Genomic DNA, 25,001 nt, shown 5'->3' on the forward strand with positions numbered 1-25,001 from the left:
CTCCCCTGCCTCTCTCGTCCTCGCTCCCCTGCCTCTCTCTCTCTCTCGCTCCCCTGCCCTCTCTCTCTCTCTCTCTCGCTCCCCTGCCTCTCTCTCTCTCTCGCTCCCCTGCCTCTCTCTCTCTCTCTCTCGCTCCCCTGCCTCTCTCTCTCTGCTAGTAGCCTCCCCTGCCTCTCTCCTCTCTCGCTCCCCTGCCTCCTCTCTCTCTCTCGCTCCCCTGCCTCTCTCTCTCTCTCGCTCCCCTGCCTCTCTCTCTCTCTCGCTCCCTGCCTCTCTCTCTCTCTCGCTCCCCTGCCTCTCTCTCTCTCTCGCTCCCCTGCCTCTCTCTCTCTCTCTCTCTCGCTCCCCTGCCTCTCTCTCTCGCTCCCCTGCCTCTCTCTCTCTCTCGCTCCCCTGCCTCTCTCTCTCTCTCTCTCTCGCTCCCTGCCTCTCTCTCTCTCTCGCTCCCCTGCCCTCTCTCTCTCTCTCGCTCCCCTGCCTCTCTCTCTCTCTCTCGCTCCCCTGCTCTCTCTCCTCTCCTCCTCTCTCTCTCGCTCTCCCTGCCTCCTCCTCTCTCTCTCTCTCTCTCGCTCCCCTGCCTCTCTCTCTCTCGCTCCCTGCCTCTCTCTCTCTCTCTCGCTCCCCTGCCTCTCTCTCTCTCGCTCCCCTGCCTCTCTCTCTCTCGCTCCCCTGCCTCTCTCTCTCGCTCCCCCTGCCTCTCTCTCTCTCGCTCCCCTGCCTCTCTCTCTCGCTCCCCTGCCTCTCTCTCTCTCGCTCCCCTGCCTCTCTCTCTCTCTCTCGCTCCCCTGCCTCTCTCTCTCGCTCCCCTGCCTCTCTCTCTCGCTCCCCTGCCTCTCTCTCTCTCTCGCTCCCTGCCTCTCTCTCTCTCGCTCCCCTGCCTCTCTCTCTCGCTCCCCTGCCTCTCTCTCTCGCTCCCCTGCCTCTCTCTCTCGCTCCCCTGCTCTCTCTCTCTCGCTCCCCTGCCTCTCTCTCTCTGCCTCCCCTGCCTCTCTCTCTCTCCCTGCCTCTCTCTCTCCCTCTCACTCACTCCCCTGCCTCTCTCTCGCTCCCCTGCCTCTCTCTCTCTCTCTCTCGCTCCCCTGCCTCTCTCTCTCTCTCGCTCCCCTGCCTCTCTCTCTCTCTCTCGCTCCCCTGCCTCTCTCTCTCGCTCCCCTGCCTCTCTCTCTCGCTCCCCTGCCTCTCTCCTCTCTCTCTCTCCCCTGCCTCTCTCTCTCTCTCTCTCTCTCTCCCCTGCCTCTCTCTCTCTCTCTCTCTCTCGCTCCCTGCCTCTCTCTCTCGCTCCCCTGCCTCTCTCTCTCGCTCCCCTGCCTCTCTCTCTCGCTCCCTGCCTCTCTCTCTCGCTCCCCTGCCTCTCTCTCTCGCTCCCTGCCTCTCTCTCTCGCTCCCCTGCCTCTCTCTCTCGCTCCCCTGCCTCTCTCTCTCGCTCCCCTGCCTCTCTCTCTCGCTCCCCTGCCTCTCTCTCTCTCGCTCCCCTGCCTCTCTCTCTCGCTCCCCTGCCTCTCTCTCTCGCTCCCCTGCCTCTCTCTCTCGCTCCCCTGCCTCTCTCTCTCGCTCCCCTGCCTCTCTCTCTCGCTCCCCTGCCTCTCTCTCTCGCTCCCCTGCCTCTCTCACTCCCCTGCCTCTCTCTCTCACTCCCCTGCCTCTCTCACTCCCCTGCCTCTCTCTCCCCTCTCTCCTCTCTCACTCACTCCCCTGCCTCTCACTCGCTCCCCTGCCTCTCACTCGCTCCCCTGCCTCTCTCTCACTCGCTCCCCTGCCTCTCTCTCACTCGCTCCCCTGCCTCTCTCTCACTCGCTCCCCTGCCTCTCTCTCACTCCCCCGCTCTCTCTCACTCCCCCGCCTCTCTCTCACTCCCCTGCCTCTCTCTCACTCCCCTGCCTCTCTCTCACTCCCCTGCCTCTCACTCACTCCCTGCCTCTCTCTATCTGCTAATTTAAATTGCTGCTGGGATGATTGGCGGTTGCTGGGTCACGTGTCGCTCTCGCTCTCCAGTCTGGCGCTCGAGCCACACAGACGGACGCGGCTTCGTTTCGCCCGGGCTCCGGAATCGGCTCGGCTCCGGCTTCACCCCGTCCCCCCCCCCCCTACTCCCCCTTCCCTACCCCAACCGAGAGGCGCTGCATCGGGGCTCGATCCACCCCCCCCCCCCCTCTCAGCTACCCTCCCTCATATAACCGAACTCCCAGGCGGCATGGGGGACAAGAAGAGCCCGAACAGGTGAGAGAGAGAGAGAGAGCTGGAGCTGGGCGGCTGAGGGAAAGACCTTTAAATGGTGGCGGCGGCGGGATTGTCTGCTGTCTGCTCCGGCCGAGTGGCGGTGGCCTGCGCCGGGCGGCTATGGCGGCTGAAGCTGTGTGTACAGGGGAGAGGGGAAAACAGCAGTAACGCCGGCTGGAAGAAAAGAGGGCGAAAGAAATGGGGCGATTTTGTTTTTAACGCCGCGGCGATGGAAGGAGGCGAGCGGCGCTCGTGTGTCTGTAATGTCGGAGTCTGTCTGTCTGTGTACACACAGATCTCTAATGCTGCCCCCCTCCTCCTTTTGTTTTTATTGCAGCTTTTCAAGGCCAAAGAGGCAAGCCAAACCTGGCTCGGAGGACGGCTTTTGGGACTGTAGTGTCTGCACCTTCAGGAACAGTGCGGAAGCTTTCAAATGCAGCATTTGTGATGTACGGAAAGGGACGTCCACACGGTGAGCGACCGGTTCTTTCTCTTTCCTTTTTTTGATTTGTGTGTTGTCTTTTTTTGGGGGGGGCGGGGGGTGCTGCACTGGTGATTTGTGTCTGGAAAATAATTAAATACTGGTTGAATCCAGACTTGTTGATTTTTTTTCATGTCACCCTGGTTGGGTTGGATTCCATTCCATTTTCTTGTTTTGTTAATAGGATGGTTATATAATGTACCCCGGCTCCAATCCTGTTGTGTACAATCCTGATCGTTTAAAATACATGTCAGGATGTGGAGCTGCCATGACATTCTTGTAAATGGCAGGCAGACTGGTGATGGGCATGCATGATCATGGCTGAGGGGGTGGGGTGGTGAGGGAGGGGGGTGTAGCTTCTGGGGAATGTGGTGTAAACTCCTCACCCCCACCCACCCCCATCCTCTTGGCAAAATACTCCCACTTAGAAAATTTCACGTCGAGGTGAGTACGAGCGTGTTCTTGGACGGGTTTAAAATTGAATATGCCATTGCAGATGGTGTGCAGAGGTTGTTGCTTTTGTTGATGTATATTTTTGCGTAGCGACACACCGTGCATGGTGAAGTAGTGAGAATTTATTTCTCTTTGTGTGTCTTTCCAGTTTTATCAGACGTGACAGCTTTAAAGTAAATCATTTACCAATGGTTTGGGCAAATCCACGTTCTTCAGTGGTTGACACTGCACCTCTGAACTTAAAAGTGATGAGTACATGGAAGGGTTTCAGGAACTGGTTTTATAAATCTCGATGATTGTCGTCATTTATGAAAATATTTTTCTCTTCTTTTTAAAATGACGGCATTTCTGTACTTGCTTCCAGCTGTGAGTAATAATTGACTTTCTGCAGAAATCCCTGTGTGGGCTGTTTGTTGTGATGTGGCGGAGTTCTGACTTTATCTGACGCAGTGATTGAAACTCATTGTGGGGAAACACTTTCAGAAAGTTTTATGTCTGTTTTCTGCGGAAACAACTGATGCATGAAAAAAATAGCCGCAATAACTGTGAGAACCGTAAGAGTTCAGCATCTCATGTCGGTCGCAAACAAATACGCTTTCCTGTCTCTTTAAATTGTTCTGACGTGTTAGATGACTTGCTTTGCAGCGTCGGACAATTTGGCCAATCTGTTTGTTTTGTTTGCTAGAATTTTATTGCTACATTTTTCTAAGTGATGAATATCGAAGCAAAATACTTTCTAATGGAAGGCCACACTTCCAGATTCAGTCAATGAACTGGCGTAGTTTCTATCCCATGGGGCTACGAGGATAGAGTATGTTATGCGTAGAAGCGTCACGGTGGAATACATCTTTCAGCGTGTTCATTCAGTGATGCCACTATCCTGGTCACAAAAATTAACTGTCTACCTCCCGGCATTAAATTAACATACAGAATGTCAGCGAAAGCAGAATTGTCACTGCTTTGCCCACAGCTCTGTTGATGGGGGTTAAGTCCCGCACTGCCAATGCTATTAGCAGTAAGACAAATGCGCCGACATTTTTATTGGGAAAATTAATTTGCATTTCTTCTCAACATTTAACAAAACGGAATGTCCCAAAGTGCCTCACAAGCTGAGCTACAAAAAGATGTTGGGTCAGATGAGTAAATGTTTGGCCAAAGAGGTAGGTTTTGAGGAATACCATAAAATAAGAAAGTGAAGTGTAAGCAGGGTACTTCAGAGCTTGGGTCTTGGCAGATGAAGGCATCGTCGCCAAATTGGGAGAGCACAAGAGGTTAGAACTGGAGGAGTGCAGATATCTTGAAGGGTTGTGGGGTTGGAGGAGATTACTGAGCTAGGAAGAGGTGAGGCAATGGAGGACTTTGAAAATCAAATATTGCTTGACTTGCAGTGTAGGTCAGCAAGCGCAGCGGTGGTAGGGGAATGGGTGTTTGTTGCATCTTAATTTGACAGTTTTGGGTGACCTTTTCATAGAATTCCTACAGTACAGAAGGAGGTCCTTTGGCCATTGAGGCTGCACTGACAACAATCCCACCCAGGTCCTATCCCTGTAACGCCACATATTTACCCTGCTAATCCTCCTGACACTAAGGGGCAATTCAGCATGGCCAATCCAGCTAACCTGCACATCTTTGTACTGTAGGAGGAAACTGGAGCATCCAGAGGAAACCCACACAGACATGGGGAGAATGTGCAAACTTCACACAGCCAGTCACCCAGAATTGAACCTGGGCCCCTGGCGCTGTGAGGTAGCAGTGCTAACCACATTTTAAACCAAATATAAGTGTACAGTGTGATGGGAATAAAGCATTTGTGTTTAAGTTCTGTTGTTAGATCAGTTAGATAGGTATTTCTGGGCTGCATCTGACTTTGTGGCTAAGGGGTGGAAAATCCAAATGTCAGAGACTAACCATACCAAAATTACCATCATGTTAAAGGGGCCTGTAATGCTGGTTTGCGGGTCTCTATTGGTTATATACAATACTAAGATTTGCAGTTATAAAAAATATTTTCCACAACTTTGCTTTAAAGCAATTGTTGTTTTGTAGGAAACATGACAGCCAATTTGCACACATCAAGCTCCCACAAACAATGTGATAATGGCCGTATCATCTGTTCCTGTATTGTTGATTTTGGGGAATAAATATTGAGCAGAACATTTGGGCTACCTTAGCCTGATCTTAAATGGTGTAAATTATTCATTATTCTGTAAATTGAGTTTGTGTCTTTGTATGTCCTGTTTGTGAACAGAATTCCCACTCACCTGAAGAAGGGGCTTAAGGCTCCGAAAGCTTGTGGCTTTTGCTACCAAATAAACCTGTTGGACTTTAACCTGGTGTTGTTAAACTTCTTACTGTGTTTACCCCAGTCCAACGCCGGCATCTCCACATCACTTCTTAAATGGTGTCATCGGGTGTTTTACATTCACCTGAGAGAGTAGAAGGGGTCCCATGTCTCATCCAAAATGTTGCACCTCTGATAGTGCAGTACTGCACTGTAGTGTCAGTTTAGATTTTGATGCTCAGTTTTCTGAAATGAGACTTGAATCCGCAATCTGGCAATTCACGAGTAGGATCTGTTCAATATTCAGTATTAAATGTCAAGAGGACTGAAGTTGTTTTCAGGCCTTACCATAAACTCTGCTCCTTTCAGTGATTCCTTTCTTTCCCCTCCCCATTAATTCCCTCGGCCGCTTGCTCAGGCTGAACCAGGCCATGTTAAACTTGGATATCCTATTTAGGGCACACCTGAACTTCAAAGCTCAAGTTCTTGCAGCTTAAATGACCTGGCATGTGCAATTGTGACCATGAGACCCAGTCCTTGAAACATATCAACCTGCCCATTAAAATCTGATGCGAGAGGCGCCGCATTTCTCCACTTGGCATCATAAGCATCCATTAAATAGAAGCTGAATTGGACATCCAATTATAAGGTTTTCCTGTCATATGAAAGTAGCAATGGCTTGGGTTCTTTCCCAAGTTAAATGTACTGTATAATTGTTGACCTCGGCGAACAAGAGATTGAACTTGATGATCTTGACTGAAGCTGCTACATTTGGCCTTGGTGCCCTTGAATTATAGAGGTGGAAATTGGGTCAGAAATGACTTTGGTCCTTCCCTCATCAATTATCCCATGTTAAAATTGGGCTGAACTACAATTCCTTCTTGCCCTGCTCAATATCCTGTCAACATTTATTTGACTTGTGTGGGTATGTATACCACTTATCAGAAGGATGTGGCAACTGTGCGTTTGTGCTCCAACATGAATTGGTGCTTTCAGGGGAGGAGTAGAGAAATTTGTGTTCTTGTGGAATTAAGACAACAAGCACTTCTCCCAAGTTTTGCCGTTTTAATGGAAAGGGCTTTGAGGGACAGTATAGCAATATGTCTGTTTTCATTCCTGTGTTCAAAATTAATAATGAAAATGATGAGACTTGACTCTTTAAAATGCTATCCTGAACTATTAGGATTCAATGTGCTTGATATTTTCTTTAAAGGAATTGGTTGTCAAGCTTTATTATTTTGGGTAGAAGCTAGACAGGCTGAGGTACTTTGTTTCCCCCTTTTGTGTTTATAACTTTGGATCTAAAAAATGGCTCGATCAGTGCAACAGTTGCTGGAACATGTACTTAATCAGCTGTTACATTAGGTGTTGACCATTCAAGACCCATTCTAGGACCTGAGCATAAAAGTCTAGGCTGACATTTTAGTGAAGTACTAACAGGTGCCATCTTTCAGACGAGACCCAAGTCCATCTGATTTTTTGGATGAACGTTCAAGATCTCATGACACTGAAGAAGAGCAGGAGAGATGCCCAGATCAATACTTATCTCTCTATCAATGTTACAGAAACAGATTATCTGGTCATTGTTTGTGGGAGATTGCTATGTGCCAATTGACTGCCCTGTTTCCTACGTTACAACTAACTACAAAAAGAAGTTTGGCAGTAAAGTGTTTTCGGACATCCTGAGTTCCTGAAAGGTGCTATGTAAATGCAAATCTTTATTGGTGCTGTGGGATGTGCTCAGGTTGTTTCCACAGTGTGAATTTAGTGCAAATGCTGGATTATCTTGTGTTTGGAGCCATTCTAACAGTAAACTTGATCTTTATTAATACCATAGGTATTTCATGTATTTAACATTGGTACTGTAGCTCCTTTTATCTGTTTACTTCTCTTCTTCTTGATGTCTCCTCTTCTAGCCTGGGAAATTCTGTTCAGTGTTCTGCTTTCAAAATATTTAAATAAATCAATGATTTTTTTTCAATTTGATCAGTAACAGAGAAAGTTGAGGCTGCAAACTTTACTGCAAAACTAGAATAGTGTGGTTGATGTGTCAAAGTGAGATTTCGGATATCTGTGCTGAGCATGTACACCTTTTTTGTACTCATCCTCCACTCTTTTTACATTACTATTCTAAATTTTTTCTGATTTTTAAAATAGAAATAATTTTTGTATACTGCAGTTTCTTTTTTCTTTCCGTACATCATGTACATTCTTTTCAATTGATAATTAAAATCCTCTCCATATATGTATGATCTTTTGGTTGAGAATTAAAATTGGTTTTGGAGTTGATGCATCTAGTTTGACATCAGCTAACCTTACAATGCAAGAGAATGTTATTACTTCATGTTTTCATCTCGTTAGAAATGAACAGGTTTCTCAGCAAGTCTGGAAAGCAAGGATTCTTTTTCTTTTAAACATGTCCTCTTCCTTTTATAAGATAATAGAGGCTGGATTGAACTTTTAATTGTTAAATTCTGATCATATATAAAACCACAAGTGGTGCCTAGCCAATGAACATGGCCATTGAACCCTGTTATTATTAGAACTTGCACTGCTAACTCCTTATTTCCCTAAGTTAGTTAACTTTTGTGGTTGAGTGCCATTTGAGCATATATTTTACTCTTGTCTTTTTTCATTGTGGGGGACAAGGATGGCTGAACTAGAGTATTTGTGAATATTTCCTACTTAGCCACACTTTTTTAAAAGTTTGACATAATCTATGCAACTAGATGCTAAAATGACTGTCACAATATTGCCACAGCTACCAAATCTGTAACTTACACTGTGCTGGGGACTTATGACATGACTTCCAATGGATACATTAATACAGCAGAGCTCAGTAAGGCAATAAAAACTAATATAAATGCATAACATTTCTTCCCTCCAATTGAACGCCCCCAGCAAGTTTAACATGAATCCTTATTTTCTAGGATTGTAGTTTTAAATAAACTAGAATTAGTCAGTGGGCTCAACTGAGGACTAAGAATTTAATTTTTTGTCCCACTGGAGAAGATTGAAGTCTAAATGTTTGTGAGCTTAAGGTTTCTGAGTTGCAGTTACAGGTGGTTTCATTTACTGCTAGTCTCTGAAGAGGTTGTGTATAATATAAACAGCTGTAACCTAGCTTTTCACTCTTGCATGCAAGATTGAGGTTGCTTTCTTCGTAATGGTGTAACTATTATTATAGTAATGAGGGATCATGAATAATCAATATTAAGAATATAATTGCCACCCTCAGACTAGAGGCAGTCAGGTGCAAATGACTATGCAAGATTCAAGCTCCCATGTTTGTTCTTGGGAACATTTTTTCTTTCTCTACTTTGACTTTTTAATGATTGCATCGTGTAATTCACTTTTCCAGCAGAGGAAATAAATCTTTCTGACCACTTAAGGCATTATCAACTAGAAATTTCTGTTAGCCGTGATAGTAGACAGGCACTTAATGTTTGCTTGCCATTTTTCAGTGCATTATTTTGATGGGAAGATTTTGCACCCACTTATTTTAGCTTACAAAGTTGTATTGAAGTCCATATAATTATTTGTATTTTGCACTTCAATTCTGTCTAACCTTTCCAGGAGAAAGTGGCCTCCAAGACAGAATTATACTTTGCTAGAAAATGTGCAAAATCAGGTGTCAAGAATCAAAACCACCTGAAGACCTGTTAAAAATAAAACTGAATTTCAGCACTTTCTCCTGAAGTAACTTCAGGTATTTTTTTCTCTGGGACTTGTCCACCTTTGTTTTTCTAGGTAAGTGTTTTATATTGGAAAATGATGCTAGGGAGCATGAAGGGTTTAAAACAATGAAGCTTGATTTACAGGTGTGTGTTCTCTTACTTGGCTGCTGCTTTGCCTGTTTCCTGTGCTGGGGACTTAGGACATTATTTCTAATGGATACATTAATATAGCAGAGCTCCGTAAGGCAATAAGAATTAATACAAGTGCATAACATTTATTCCCTCAAATTGAACACCCCCCCAGCAAGTTTAATGTGAACAATAATTAATTAATAAGTCAAACGATCTGGAGGTTGTTGCTCTTGAAATGGTTGACACCAAATCTCTTGTGTCATGTTCTTTACGCTGGTGGTAACCTCTTGTGTTTTCATCTTTGCGCAAGTGTCATCAGTGCTGGGTTTAACTGGCATCGACATAAGAACTATGTCTTTGTATCTGATCAGTAGATGAGGTATTGCTTTCCTCAGTGTCTGTTGGGGGTTGCAGAAAAGTTCAGGTTGGAACTTTGTACAGTTGAATCTGCATTCTCAACAGGTTACCTGGATAACTACCCAGCTATTTTAACTGTCACTCCAAGAATCAGCAGGGAAGGAAATGACCCATCTCTGTGTGGGTCATCTTTTCTATCCATACTGGGTTCCCTCTGGTGCCTGTAAGGCTGAATTGGCTGGCTGGTTCAATGAACTGACTTGAATCATTTCTTGGTTAAGTACAATCTTTCAGAAAAATGATCTCTTAACATTATCTCATGCAGTTTCTACGGCTTTATTTTTCTCACTCCAAACAATCTCCATATGCTTTGTATTTTTGATGGGCAATTCATTAATTACAACGTTTAAAATTTTTTAACTCTATGTCCAGAGACACAAGGATTATGATCCCTGTAGTCCATCAACCCCCCTCCCCCACCCCCGGATAGCCTAAATGGTCTTATTAGAGTTCCTTAAGAAATTGTTTATCACCCTCTTACTTAAAATTTAGAAATTTATCAAATTTAAATTATCTAATTTACGAATTGAATTAATTGGACACTCACTTGGGTCTCAATTACTAAGTGTCTCTTAGCTAGTTCAACTGCATGCGAGTGTTGCTGCTCCTTTTCATCTGCCTCATGTCTGCATTTCTCAGTCTGAAGCTTATGGTATGCTTTCTCATTCTTGTACTGTTGTTTCATTTCTTTAGCTTTGTCTCTGTGCCATTCTTTTCTGCCCTCCAGGAGCTTTTAATTGGCACACATGAAACTCCCTTTTTGTGCTTCAGTGCCAAACTGTTCATGTTTCTCTGCTGCTAGGCAAGGTGATTTCTAACTTGATATTGTACTCGCAGTAAGTTCTGTTTGCTTCTCGAGTCTTTCAATTTTGTTTATGCCATTTGGCTATCGCCAATTAGAAGGATTTACTTTTGCCCTTGTACAAATGTGTGCTAGCTGGACTGGGTTAACACATCCTGAATTCTAATTTATAGTTCCTGCATTCTGCTGCCTCTCTTGAAAGGTGGAAAATAATAAACTGATAGAACACATAAAGTAAAATTAATGTGACATATTTGTAGATAAACTATACATTTTTAAAAATTGCGCAAGATATTGAATCAACACAATAATTTGAATGAATGCAGAAGGGGTTAGAACTTGGGTTTAGAATATGCCTGTTGAGTTTAATTCTTGGTAAACTTTCAGCCATCGTGTTGTATGTAGGTAGTATGAATTTCAGTTGCTCTATAGTTTATGTAGATTTGGTGTCTTGCTATTGTTTTTGTATTTAGCACGCATTGCTTAAGTTCTTGAGTTTGTTTAATATTTCTTGGTTTTTCACTCTTTTAGCTTTTATTCCAGATAAAATTCTGTTCGGTCAAAATTTTGCTTGACGTTCTGCCATTTGCATGTAAGATTAGTTGCTTGACTTTTGCATGGCTCTAAAGTTAGTGCTCTAAATTCCTATTTTGACATTTCACAATGGAAATTTCTATTATTACTTATGCTATAATTACACCCTCATGCCAATGTTATAACAAGTTATGTAGGCAGTTTCCCTTAAATGTGGATATTTGAACTTGCAGAAATATTGGTTGAATGTATGACTTTAAACTGGGACTGAATTTCATGTGCGAGCCCTGGTCAAAAATCCTGTGGCTTTGACCCAGTGTCATTGCAGCGAGAATAATGGAGTGAACTATTATTCTCCACACTGCAAATCTCCCACACTCAGTCACTCATTTTTTGGAGGGTTGTGAGTTTTGCATTGGTACTGGGTGGCAGGGCCTGAACACCCTGGTGAGCATGGCTTCAGGGCACCAATTTACAAGGGCGACCCGTGCTCTCAGTGCAGTGGGAGACACCCCCCCCCTCCCAACTTGGTGGCACATTCCCCCTTCCCGACACAGATCACTAGCATCGAGGAACCTCTGTGTGACCTCTGGCATGGTATGTCTGGTAGCTAATGCTTGGTCATGCCCCTATCCACCCACCAATGAATTCTTTGAGGAGGTAACAAGGAAGTTAGATAAAGGAGAACCAGTGGACGTGATTTTAGATTTCCAGAAGGCCTTTGACAAGGTGCCGCATAGGAGACTGTTAAAGAAGTTAAGAGCCCATGGTGTTAAGGGTAAGATCCTGGCATGGATAGAGGATTGGATGACTGGCAGAAGGCAGAGAGTGGGGATAAAGGGGTCTTTTTTTCAGGATGGCAGCCAGTGACTAGTGGTGTGCCTCGGGTCAGTGCTGGGACCACAACTTTTCACAATATACATTAACGATTTGGAGGAAGGAACTGAAGGCACTGTTGCTAAGTTTGCAGATGATACAAAGATATGTAGAGGGATAGGTAGGATTGAGGAAGCAGGGGGGCTGCAGAAGGACTTGGACAGGTTAGGAGTGTGGGCAAAGAAGTGGCAGATGGAATACAATGTGAAAAAGTGTGAGGTTATGCACTTTGGAAGGAGGAATGGAGGCATAGACTATTTTCTAAATGGAAAACTTCGAAGTCTTACTTCGGTGGTTGGTAAATTGATGGAAAAGGTCCTTAGGGATGGGATTTACGACCATTTAGAAAGATGCGGATTAATCCAGGATAGTCAGCACGGATTTGTGAAGGGCAAGTCGTGCCTCACAAATTTGATAGAATTTTTTGAGGAGGTAACTAAGTGTGTTGATGAAGGTAGGGCAGTTGATGTCATATACATGGATTTTAGTAAGGCATTTGATAAGGTCCCCCATGGTCGGCTTATGATGAAAGTGAGGAGGTGTGGGATAGAAGGAAAGTTGGCCGATTGGATAGGTAACTGGCTGTCTGATCGAAGACAGAGGGTGGTGGTGGATGGAAAATTTTTGGATTGGAGGCAGGTTGCTAGCGGAGTGCCACAGGGATTTTTATTAATGACTTCGAGGAGGGGGCTGAGGGGTGGATCAGTAAATTTGCTGATGACACCAAGATTGGTGGAGTAGTGGATGAGGTGGAGGGCTGTTGTAGGCTGCAAAGAGACATAGATAGGCTGAAAAATGGCAAATGGAGTTTAACCCTGATAAATGTGAGGTGATTCATTTTGGTAGGACTAATTTAAATGTGGATTACAGGGTCAAAGGTAGGGTTCTGAAGACTGTGGAGGAACAGAGAGATCTTGGGGTTCATATCCACAGATCTCTAAAGGTTGCCACTCAAGTGGATAGAGCTGTGAAGAAGGCCTATAGTGTGTTAGCTTTTATTAACAGGGGGTTGGAGTTTAAGAGCCGTGGGGTTATGCTGCAACTGTACAGGACCTTGGTGAGACCACATTTGGAATATTGTGTGCAGTTCTGGTCACCTCACTGTAAGAAGGATGTGGAAGCGCTGGAAAGAGTGCAGAGGAGATTTACCAGGATGCTGCCTGGTTTGGAGGGTAGGTCTTATGAGGAAAGGTTGAGGGAGCGAGGGCTCTTCTCTCTGGAGCGGAGGAGGCTGAGGGGAGACTTAATAGAGGTTTATAAAATGATGAAGGGGATAGATAGAGTGAACGTTCAAAGACTATTTCCTCGGGTGGATGGGGCTATAACAAGGGGGCATAACTATAGGGTTCGTGGTGGGAGATATAGGAAGGATATCAGAAGTAGGTTCTTTACGCAGAGAGTGGTTGGGGTGTGGAATGGACTGCCTGCAGTGATAGTGGAGTCAGACACTATAGGAACATTTAAGCGGTTATTGGATAGGCACATGGAGCACACCAGGTTGATAGGGAGTGGGATAGCTTGATCTTGGTTTCAGATAAAGCTCGGCACAACATCGTGGGCCGAAGGGCCTGTTCTGTGCTGTACTGTTCTATGTTCTATGAAAAATGCTTAGGAAATCAGAAACTCAAAGGGACATGGGAGTCATTGCTCAAGATTGTGTTAAGGTTAACTTGCAGGTTCAGTCAGCAGTTAGGAAGGCAAATGCAATGTTTACATTCATGTCAAGAGGGCTAGAATACAAGAGCAGAGATTTGATTTATTATTATTTATTGTCACATATATTAACATAGTGAAAAGTATTGTTTCTTGCGCACGATACAGACAAAGCATACCGTTCATAGAGAAGGAAATGAGAGAGTGCAGAATGTAGTGTTACAGTCATAGCTAGGTGTAGAGAAAGATCAACTTAATGCAAAGCAAGCCCATTGAAAAGTCTAACAGCAGCAGGGGAGAAGCTGTTCTTGCGTCGGTTGGTACGTGACCTCAGATTTTTGTATCTTTTTCTCGACGAAAGAAAGTGGAGAAGAGAATGTCCGGTGTGCGTGGGGTCCTTAATTATGCTGGCTGCTTTGCCGAGGCAGCGGGAAGTGTAGACAGTCAATGGATGGGAGGCTGGTTTGCGTGATGGGTTGGTCTACATTCATGACATTTTGTAGTTCCTTGTGGTCTAGGGCAAAGCAGGAGCCATACCACGCTGTGATACAACCAGAAAGAATGCTTTCTATGGTGCATCTGTAAAAGTTGGTGAGAGTCGTAGCTGACATGCCAAATTTCCTTAGCCTTCTGAGAAAGTAGAGGCATTGATGGGCATTCTTAACTATTGTGTCGGCACGGGGGGACCAGGACAGGTTGTTGGTGATCTGGACACCTAAAAACTTGAAGCTCTTGACCCTTTCTACTTTGTCCCCATTGATGTAGATCGGGGCATGTTCTCCTTTACGCTTCCTGAAGTCGATGTCAACAAAATGAAGGAGATTGTCATTGAGGGAGAGATTATTGTTGCCGCACCAGTTCACCAGATTCTCTATCTCATTCCTGTACTGTGTCTCATCATTGTTTGAGATCCGACCCACCACAGTGGTGTCGTCAGCAAACTTGAAAATTGAATTGGAGGGGAATTTGGCCACACAGTCATAGGTGTATAAAGAGTATAGTAGGGGCTGAGAATACAGCCTTGTGGGTCATCGGTGTTGAGGATGATCATGGAGGAGGTGTTGTTGCCTATCCTTACTGATTGTGGTCTGTGAGTTAGGAAGTTCAGGATCCAGTTGTAGAGGGAGGTGCCAAGGACCAAGCCACGGAGTTTGGAGATGAGTTTCGTGGGAATAATGGTGTTGAAGGCTGAGCTGTGGTCAATAAATAGGAGTCTGACATAGGTGTCCTTGTTATCTAGGTGTTCCAGGGTTGAGTGCAGGGGCCAGGGAGATGGCGTCTGCTGTGGACCTGTTGCGGCGATAGGCAAACTGTAGTAGATCCAGGTAGTCCGAGGTTAGAATTGATTCGTGCCAAGACTAGCTTTTTGAAGCGGTTGGAGTCCGAAGTATACAGTGTGGAAACAGGCCTTTGGCCCAACTTGTCCATGCTGCCCTTTTTTTTAAACCCTGCACTTGGCCCATATCCCTCTATACCCATCTTACCCATGTAACTGTCTAAATGCTTTTTAAAAGACAAAAATTGTACCCACCTCTGCTACTACCTCTGGCAACTTGTTCCAGACACTCACCACTCTGTGTGAAAAAATTGCCCCTCTGGACCCTTTTGTATCTCTCCCCTCTCACCTTAAGTTTTAGATTCCCCTATGCTCCCCATTATTTTATAGGCCTCTATAAGATCACCCCTCAGCCTTCTACGCTCCAGAGAAAAAAGCCCCAGTCTATCCAGCCTCTCGTTATAACTCAAACCATCAAGTCTCGGTAGCATCCTAGTAAATCTTTTCTGTACTCGTTTTCTAGTTTAATATCCTTTCTGTAATAGGGTGACCAGAACTGTACACAGTATTCCAAGTGTAGCCTTACCAATGTCTTGTACACTTCAAGACGTCCCAACTCCTGTATTCAATGTTCTGACCAATGAAACCAAGCATGCGAATGCCTCCTTCACCACTCTGTCCACCTGTGACTCTACTTTCAAGGGACTATGAACATGTACCCCTAGATCTTTGTTCTGTAACTCTCCCCAATGCCCTACCATTAACTGAGTAACTCCTGCCCTAGTTCAATCTACCAAAATGCATCACCTCGCATTTATCTAAATTAAACTCCATCTGCCATTCGTCAGTCCACTGGCCCAATTGATCGCGATCCCGTTGCAATCCGAGATAATCTTTTTCACTGTCCACTATGCCACCAATCTTGGTGCCATCTGCAAACTTGCTAACCGTGCCTCCTACATTCTCATCCAAATCATTAATATAAATGACAAATAACAGTGAACCCAGCACTGATCCCTGAGGCACACTGCTGGTCCCAGGCCTCCAGTTTGAAAAACAACCCTCTACAATCACCCTCTGGCTTCTGTCATCAAGCCAATTTTGTATCCATTTAGCTACCTCACCCCGGATCCAATGAGATTTAACCTTGTGCAACAACCTACCGTGCAATACCTTGTCAAAGGCCTTTCTATAATCCATGTAGACAACATCGACTGCATTGCCCTCATCCACCTTCAAAAAACTGAATCAAATTTGAGAGACATGATTTTCTATTCACAAAGCCATGCTGACTGTCCCTAATCAGTCCCTGTGTCTCTCAATGCCTGTAGATTCTGCCTCTCAAAATACCTTCCAACAACTTGCCCACCACAGATTTGAGGCTCACTGGCCTGTAGTTCCTGGGCTCCCCCCTGCAGTCCTTTTTAAACAAAGGCACAACATTTGCCACCCTCCAATCTTCAGGCACCTCACCTGTGACAATCAATGATTCAAATATCTCTGCTAGGCGACCCACAATTTCCTCCCTAGCCTCCCATAATATCCTGGGATACACTTCATCAAGTCCTGGGGATTTATCTATCTTGATGTGCTTTAAGACTTCCAGCACCACCGTCTCTGTAATATGTACACTCCTCAAGACATCATTATTTATTTCCCCAAGTTCCCTAACATCTAAGCTTTTCTGAACAGCAAATAAACACTTCATAATGATGGATGTCAGAGCCACCGGCCGATAGTCATTAAGGCATGCTGCTTGGTTTTTCTTGGGTACCGGGATGATAGTCACCTTCTTGAAGCAGATAGGGACTTCAGATAGTTGTAAAGAGAGATTGAAGATGTACTTCTGAGGCTATATAAGGCTGGTCAGACCCCATTTGGAGTATTGAGTGCAGTTTTGGGCCCCATATCTAAGGAAGGATGTGCTGGCCTTGGAAAGGGTCCAGAGGAGGTTCACAAGAATGATCCTTGGAATGAAGAGCTTGTCATATGAGGAATGGTTGAGGACTCTGGGTCTGTACTCATTGGAGTTTAGAAGAATGAGGGGGGATCTTATTGAAACTTGCAGGATACTGTGAGGCCTGGATAGAGTGGACATGGGGAGGATGTTTCCACTAGTAGGAAAAACTAGAACTAGAGGGCACAACCTCAGGCTAAAGGGACGATCCTTTAAAACAGATGAGGAGGAATTTCTTCAGTCAGAGAGTGGTGAATCTGTGGAACTCTTTGCCGCAGAAGGCTGTGGAGGTCAGGTCATTGAGTGTCTTTAAGACAGAGATAGATACGTTCTTGATTAATAAGGGAGTCAGGGATTATGGAGAAAAGGCAGGAGAATGGGGGTGAGAAAAATATCAGCCATGATTGAATGGCGGAGCAGACTCGATGGGCCGAGTGGCCTAATTCTGCTCCTATGTCTTATGGTTTTATGGAAAGTAGGATTAGACTGGATGGCTACTTGTTGGCTGACGTGGACAGGATGGGCTCATTCTGTGCAGTAAATTTCTATGATTCAGTGATGGGAATTTTTATATATCCGATCACTGTTACCCTTGAACATTTTGTTTCGTCACTGACTTTGCCTTTGGAGTTTGAATGAATCGGTAACTGCATCCAAGAATTTAGCATTGTTCCCCCACACGTGTGATAGCCAAATCTCTAAACTAATATGAATTAATTTTTTGCTTGAGTGAGCATGAGGGAAGGTTTCCCATTTATAGATTCTATTGTATAAGATGAAATGCAATTGAATTCTCACAAATGTATGCCAAGTTTATTCTTGGCTGTTGGTCTCTTAAAAAGCAACATTGCAATCATTGTACCTTTCCCAGTTTTAATCACTGCCTGTGTATGAGTTTAAATTAGAAAGCTTCATTCTAAAAACTAATCTTTTACAGTAAACTTTTAATGAATGATGACTTGGGTCCTGGATTGATAGGATTCCATACAGCGATTAAAAAGCTTGACTAATTGGAATATTTTTGCTAAACTTCAACTTTTCTAGAGCAAAGTAAATTTTGTTCAGTGCATGTATGGCAGTTTTGCACAATCAAAATGTTTTTTGGAGGTAGGTGATATGCAATGTTTCATACTGACAATCCACCTCCTTTTGATTCACCCTAAATGGGTATGTAAGCCACCACACAAATTCTTTGATCTTGCCGTTCCCTATCTTTTTAGCCTCCTCAAGCCCGATAAACCATTAAGATCTCTGTAGTCCTCCTGCGCATCCCTGATTTTGGTTACTTGATCATTGGTGGCTATGCTAGTTCCCTTAGCTGAAAGCTCTGGAATTCCCTTCCCATGTTTTTATCCTTTTTCAAGATGTTCTTTGATCAAGGTATTGGTTATCATTCCTAATTTTAAAAGTATTTTTGATGTTCCTCTTGTTAACAACGTTTAAATGCCCCATGGAAATAAGTTCCTTTTTAACAGCTGTGATAAATAAACCACATTTCAATGTCCATATCCTAATTTAAACTTTGTAGAATATTCAATTTTTTTTCTTCATTTCCTCCCTGGCAAACACATTAAGGTACTGTATTGACAACTACATGCAGATTGGCTATCCTGTTAGTTGCTACAATGCGCTTGTTATGCTCATGGAAACCATATATAGATTTTAATTGGAAAGGGCTGGGAAAGCATGGGCTCATTTGATATTTCAAAACTCGGTCCTCGGACTTTTGAGGGGTTGATAAAGCCATTATTTGATTTATTATTGTCACATGTATGAAAAGTATTGTTTCTTGCATGCTATACATACAAAGCATGCCGTTCATAGAGAAGAAAAGGCGAGAGTGCAAAATGTAGTGTTACAGTCATAGCTAGGGTGTGGAGAAAGATCAGCTTAGTGTGAGATAGATCCATTCAAAAGCCTGGCAGCGGGAAAGAAGCTGTTCTTGAGTTGGTTGGTACGTGTCTTCAGACTTTAGTATCTTTTTCCTGACAGAAGCAGGTGCAAGAGAGTATGTCCGGGGTGCATGGGGTCTTTGGTTATGCTGGCTGCTTTTCCGGGCGAAGTGTAGACAGTCAATGGATGGGCGGCTGGTTTGCGTGATAGATTGGGCTTCATTCACGACCCTTTGTAGTTTCTTGCGGTCTTGGGCAGAGCAGGAGCTATACCAAGCTGTGATGCAACCAGAAAGAATGCTTTCTATGGTGTATCTAAACATTGGTGAGAGTCGTAGCTCACATGCCAAATTTCCTTAGTCTTCTGAGAAAGTAGAGGCAACTATAGTGTCGGCATGGGGGAACCAGGACAGGTCATGATGTGGAGATGCTGCCATTGTGCAGGTTGTTGGTAAGCTGGACACCTAAAAACTTGAAGCTCTCGACCATTTCTACTTCGTCCCCATTGATGTTGACAGGCATGTTCTCCACTATGCTCTCTGAAGTCGATGACTATCTCCTTTGTTTTGTTGACATTGAGGGCGAGAGTATTATCATGGCACCAGTTCACCAGATTCTCTGTCTCATTCCTGTACTCTGTCTCGTCATTGAGATCTGACCCACCCACGGTGGTGTCATCAGCAAACTTGAAAATCATGCTGGGGGGGGGCGGAATTTATAGTTATAGGTGTATAAGGCTGAGGACACAGCCTTGTGGGGTACCGGTGTTGAGGATGATCATGGAGGTGGTGTTGTTAGCTATCCTTAATGATTGTGGTCTGTGGGTTAGGAAGTTCAGGATCCAGCCGTAGAGGGAGGAGCTGAAGCCCAGGACACGGAGTTTGGAGATCAGTTTCGTAGGAATAATGTTGAAGGCTTAGCTGTACTGTACTATGTTGTATTTGACTATCTAGCACAATATTGTGTTGCTCTGCACTAGTAATACTGTGGTGACATCCTGTTTTTATTTAGGAGATATTCTCAACTTTCCAGAGTTTTGATCTTTGGGATTATGTGAATATTTGCAGGCCTACCTATACTGAACTGTTTGAAAGACACTGATCAAATTGGCTTTTGTTCATTTTGTGTTTTTGTCACTCAAAATACAGGGCAATGAATTATGTGCAGTATGATGATGTAACATAGCTTAGAATCTGCAGCACAGATTTGAATGTTTAGATTTGACAAAGCAAAGGTGGTTTAAATGAGATATTGGGAGAAACACTGCCATAATTCATGTGACATTTGTAATGCAGAACTGCTTTTGAAAGTGGCTTTGTAAATGTTGTTTTGCTCTGCTGTTGGCAAAAGGATTGGACTGTTTAACGAGCAGCAAGGAGAATGGCCAAAAATGGCATATCTGAACTTCTCTCCCCTGGCAACGCTGGGTGTTTGATCTGTACTGCAAGGAAAGTGTTCTTTGGAGAATTGTGGTCCTTCCCCAACCTGATACACTATTACTAAACATGCATGGAACATACATAAGATGCAGTTCACTTCTTTAAAAACATTGTGCTCTGAGAAAACATTTTCAGTATCAGTATAGTTAGGAGTGAACAGCTTGATGCAGGTTGCTTTTTTTTGGTTCCGACAAACTTCTGGCAAACTCTTGGTGGAAAGTTGTTTCAGGCTACTGCCAAACACACCAAAATGTTGGGATTTAAGTGTTCATTTGAATCATTATTAATGACGTAACAATATTATTTCTTCAACTTCTTTGCTGCTCTCAATATTCAGCTGAGCTCAACATATATTGAAAGCAAAGCTTTAATAGTTTTAAGGTGCATTGAAGACATTGTAATGTGAATCATAAAATCATGGAAGTTTGCTGTACAGGAGGTCATTCAGCCTCCAAAGTGATCAACTTTGAGAAAATGGCATGAGACACTTGATTTTCCTGGAGTTTAGTCATTGTGTCCTCCACTTAAAATTAGTTTAATGTAGCCAGATCCTCCCCCTCTTGTACAGGAACTATAGCCTTTTGGTTATATTGCTGAGAGATTCGGAATAAAGCCGACATTGAGTGGCTTGATCCCCATTCTGGCAGGAGTAGATTTGGGGCCTGCCTCCTCGCCTTGCCTGGTAGTAAAATGATGGCAAAAGATATGGTTCAGTGCCCCTCAAATAATCGAGAATGCTACCTGGAGAAGAAGTCTTGTATTTGTAATATTTGATTTCATCCAGTGGCAGCACCAAAATAAACTTCAAGATGAAAAGTTAAAACTGCAAATGTGAAACTCTGGTAGTCAGTTGAAACATCTCTATGGATAGCGACTGACCTGTTGTGTACGTGCAACATTTACTTTTTTGAAAGCAAAAAAGACAATGTGCCAGATTTGTTAAGGCGAGCTGATTGGAAAAGTCTCCACCCTGGAGGATTAGCACCTTTTCCCCCCTCAGCATTTCTGTTATAAGCTGAGTATTTAATATTTACAATGATGCTGTAGCTCCTCGTTTGTGAACAACATTTATGTGCCGGAGAAACAACTTTAAGAATTTAAACTACAACTACAATAAAAACATTGTTTAAAAATTAAATATTTGTAGCATAAGTGATCACACTAGGACTGTTGCTGAGTGTTCAGTATGATAAGTCACGTTCTGCAGCATACAATGCTGCTTTCACTGAATCCCCACCTACACTGCACATATTTGTTCTAGATTGTAACAAGGCGTATAAAGGGCAAACAAATTGCCTGGTTAAAATTAAATTCACCCTTTTGATAGCTTGATCTCTTTTTCCAAATCCTCGCTGAGCACTGATTTCTGGTCAAAATGACAGTAGTGATGGTGCTTTGATCTGATCCACATTTTGCATTTGCAGACATTGTGTGGGGAGACAAGGCAGTAGCAGCTACTTTGGGCAAAGATGAAATTGTGTTCTGTCAGGAAGGCTATAGAATTTGGGGGGGGGGGGGGCATTAGATAGGGGAGATGGCATCTTTGGCAAATTATATTTGTGGTTAATGCCTCAAACTGCTGCAGAGAAAGACCATTAGCAGGATGCACTCATGATTGGTTGATATCCTGTTTCTGCTATTGGTTGCCTTGGACCCACTGATGTATGCTCAATGTTTTCCTTTACATGGAACCTAATTTCCCAAAGTTGATAGCTCTACCTCCTGGCACTCTATAAATGTCAGTGTCTCAAGATTCATAATCTCATAACTAGATTGATTTTAATCTAGTGGGAATACATAAATGGTTCCCTTCATTTTCGCACCAAATTAATGACCATTTTTTTTGTTAGTAACTGCTCCAGTGGAATTTTTGTACCCTGATAGCAGCATCTGAGCCTCTGACAGGGTTGATAAGATGCCTTAGCATTTAATATAAGAGAATAATAAAGTCTCCATTTTTGAAGTGCTAGTCCTTGTGGCTTGGCCAGTGCCCATTCAGCAATGGAATAACTTGATAGGACTTTCACAGCTCTAGACTGTCACTGGAGTGCCTTTGTTAAGGAGATCAATCAGGAGAAGTCAGCTATTTATGGTTTTCCATAAACTATTACTTTCCATTATCACCATTATCCAGTTTGGTGTGCATCCCTGCAATGTTTTCCCTGGATGATGAACCTGGATTCCCCCACTTTGCTCTCATGCAAGAAACTCTGGATTATGTTTTGCTGTTGTTGAATGGATCTGCAGATACTGTTTCCAGGGTACTATAAATGCTGCTGTTTTCCTGCTTTGGAGGAGGTATGCAATAGTAGGCTGGGAAAGAAAAGAAACAGGAGTAAACCCTCTGGAGCTAAGAAACCATTTGGGGGACTAGTGCCAGGATTTGAATGGCTATTTGAGGGACAGTATAAAGTATACTTGTGCAGTGGGCTTTTCAGTAAAAGGAGAAAATTCTGTAGTTTAAGTATAAGTTGCTTAAAATTGTGATGTTTGGTCAATATTGTTTTTTTTTACAGTAAAAGTCTTAACATCTTGTCATCCTTTCAGCTAGTCACTGGAAGTTTGAATTTAAGTCACTGGTTGCTATATGGATTATAACATTTTATGAAGTGAGAAGTTTTTGTTTTCATAAGCATTAAGATGGCTTTTTTCAATGTTTTCATTGCTAAGGATATGTGGCACTAAACATTCATAGAATTTCATGAATAGATAGCACAGAAACAGGTCATTCAGCTGCACCAGTTTATGCTCCACTTGTTCCTCCCAGCCTTTCCCTTCTAACTTTGAAAAGATTCCCCTCTTTTTCTTCCTTTGCCTATCTAGAATTTATGACTGTTTGGCAAATCATGTGTTTTGGACAGTTTTTTTTCATAAATTGAAGGTTTCACTTTCGGTTTGGCTGCTGTTTTAGTTAGAAGCTGTTTGGGCATCAGGCTGAAGAGCAGTGTTTCTGCTCTCCCCTCTCCCTTGTATTGTAAATTCTGTTGGCTAGCTGGAAATGGGTACTCTTGCCTTCCTGGAGTGTGAATTCTGCTGTTGGTTTTCTAGCTAGTACCTAGAGTCTCTCTCCCTAGTATTTTGGGAAGCTGTTCTGACTTCAAGCTTGTCTGTGCGTATGAAGAGAACTGTAACAACCAACCAAAGGATTAAATTCCAGCATCATGTGAACATTCGTATTTACTGTGCTAAACCTGTGGCAAGGGTTTTGTTTATGGTATTTGTTTAGTTGGAGCAGTATTTAGCTGTTGAGGTTTATACAATATCATAGTTTTTTTTCATGTTTGTAATTGGTAAAGGTTATTGCTAATTTCTTTCTATACATCTTCACCATGTTAAAGAACAAAGAACAGCACAGGAACAGGCCCTTTGGCCCTCCAAGCCTGCGCCAATCACGTTGTCCTATCTAGACCAACCGCTTATATCCCTCTATTTCCCGTTTGTTCATATGCCTAACGTATCTGCCTCAATCACCTCACTTGGTAATGCCCCACCACCCTCTGCATTAAAAAAAAAACTTCCCCCGCACATCTCCACTGAACCCCCCCTTTCTTGAACTTGTGCCCCCTTGGAAGCTTTTTCCCAGGACAGAAATGACAATTACAACCCTTTATCCTATCTATACATACCTCTGATCATTTTATAAACTTATATCAGGTCACCCCTCAGCCTCTGTCTTTCCAGGGAGAACAATCCCAGTTTATTCAATCTCTCCTCGTAGCTAATATCCTCCATACCAGGCAACCTCTTGGTAAACCTTTTCTTTAATTGTATTCTTAAATAAACTTTGTTTGATAAAAGCTCCCTAGTGGGTCATTTGAAACATACCTGAAGTGAAACATCTCATGCTTACCCCAGCTAAATTCAAATTGCAAAACTTATGATCCAGGCAGACTTCATAAAATACTTTGGAATTTCTGACCTGAATTATACCATCTACCACTTCCTAGACTAGCAAGTTCCATATTTTGCCACTCTCTAGGTAAAGAGGTTTTGGCTGAATTGTGTTACTGATTTATGTAAGAACATAAGAAATAGGAGCAGGAGTAGCCCATTCAGCCCTTTGAACGATGAGATAATGGCTAATCTTCCTACTTCACAACCATTTTCCTGCATGGTCCCTGTATCCCTTGATTTTTTTAATATGTAGAAATCTGTGAATCGCACTCTTGAACATACTCAACGATTAAGCCTCCACAACCCTCTTGAGGCAGAGTTCCAAAGATTAATCACCTTGAATGAAGAAATTCCTCTTTATCTCTGTCTTAAATGGCCTAGTAAGAAGTTTAACAACACCAGGTTAAAGTCCAACAGGTTTATTTGGTAGCAAAAGCCACACAAGCTTTTGGAGCTCCAAGCCCCTTCAGGTGAGTGGAAATTCTGTTCACAAACAGGGCATATAAAGACACAAACTCAATTTACATGAATAATGGTTGAAATGCGAATACTTACAACTAATCAAGTCTTTAAGAAACAAAACAGCGTGAGTGGAGAGAGCATTGAGACAGGCTAAAAAGATGTGTATTGTCTCCAGACAAGACAGCCAGTGGAACTCTGCAGGTCCAGGCAACTGTGGGAGTTACAAATAGTGTGACATGAACCCAATATCCTGGTTGAGGCCGTCCTCGTGTGTGCGGAACTTGGCTATCAGTTTCTGCTCAGTGACTCTGCGCCGTCGTGTGTCGCGAAGGCCGTCTTGGCGAATGCTACCCGAATATCAGAGGCCGAATGCCCGTGATCGCTGAAGTGCTTCCCAAGAGGAAGAGAACAGTCTTGCCTGGTGATTGTCGAGCGGTGTTCATTCATCCGTTGTCGCAGCGTCTGCATAGTTTCCCCAATGTACCATGCCTCGGGACATCCTTTCCTGCAGCGTATCAGGTAGACAACGTTGGCCGAGTTGCAAGAGTATGTACCGTG

At 43.5% G+C, this 25,001-nt stretch overlaps 1 protein-coding gene across 1 annotated transcript in view; it reads left to right on the forward strand.

The window, feature by feature from the left end:
* The first annotated feature begins 2,057 nt into the window (after positions 1 to 2,057).
* Positions 2,058 to 25,001, forward strand: part of rybpb (RING1 and YY1 binding protein b) — a 93,597-nt gene continuing 70,653 nt past the window's right edge. Inside the window, exons 1-2 of the mRNA XM_078209446.1 lie at positions 2,058 to 2,217; positions 2,555 to 2,689. Coding sequence (XP_078065572.1) covers positions 2,192 to 2,217; positions 2,555 to 2,689 — 161 coding nt within the window. The 5' untranslated portion in view covers positions 2,058 to 2,191. The remainder of the gene's footprint in view (positions 2,218 to 2,554; positions 2,690 to 25,001) is intronic.

Source organism: Mustelus asterias, chromosome 3 (assembly GCF_964213995.1).
Source record: "Mustelus asterias chromosome 3, sMusAst1.hap1.1, whole genome shotgun sequence".
Lineage (NCBI taxonomy): Eukaryota > Metazoa > Chordata > Chondrichthyes > Carcharhiniformes > Triakidae > Mustelus > Mustelus asterias.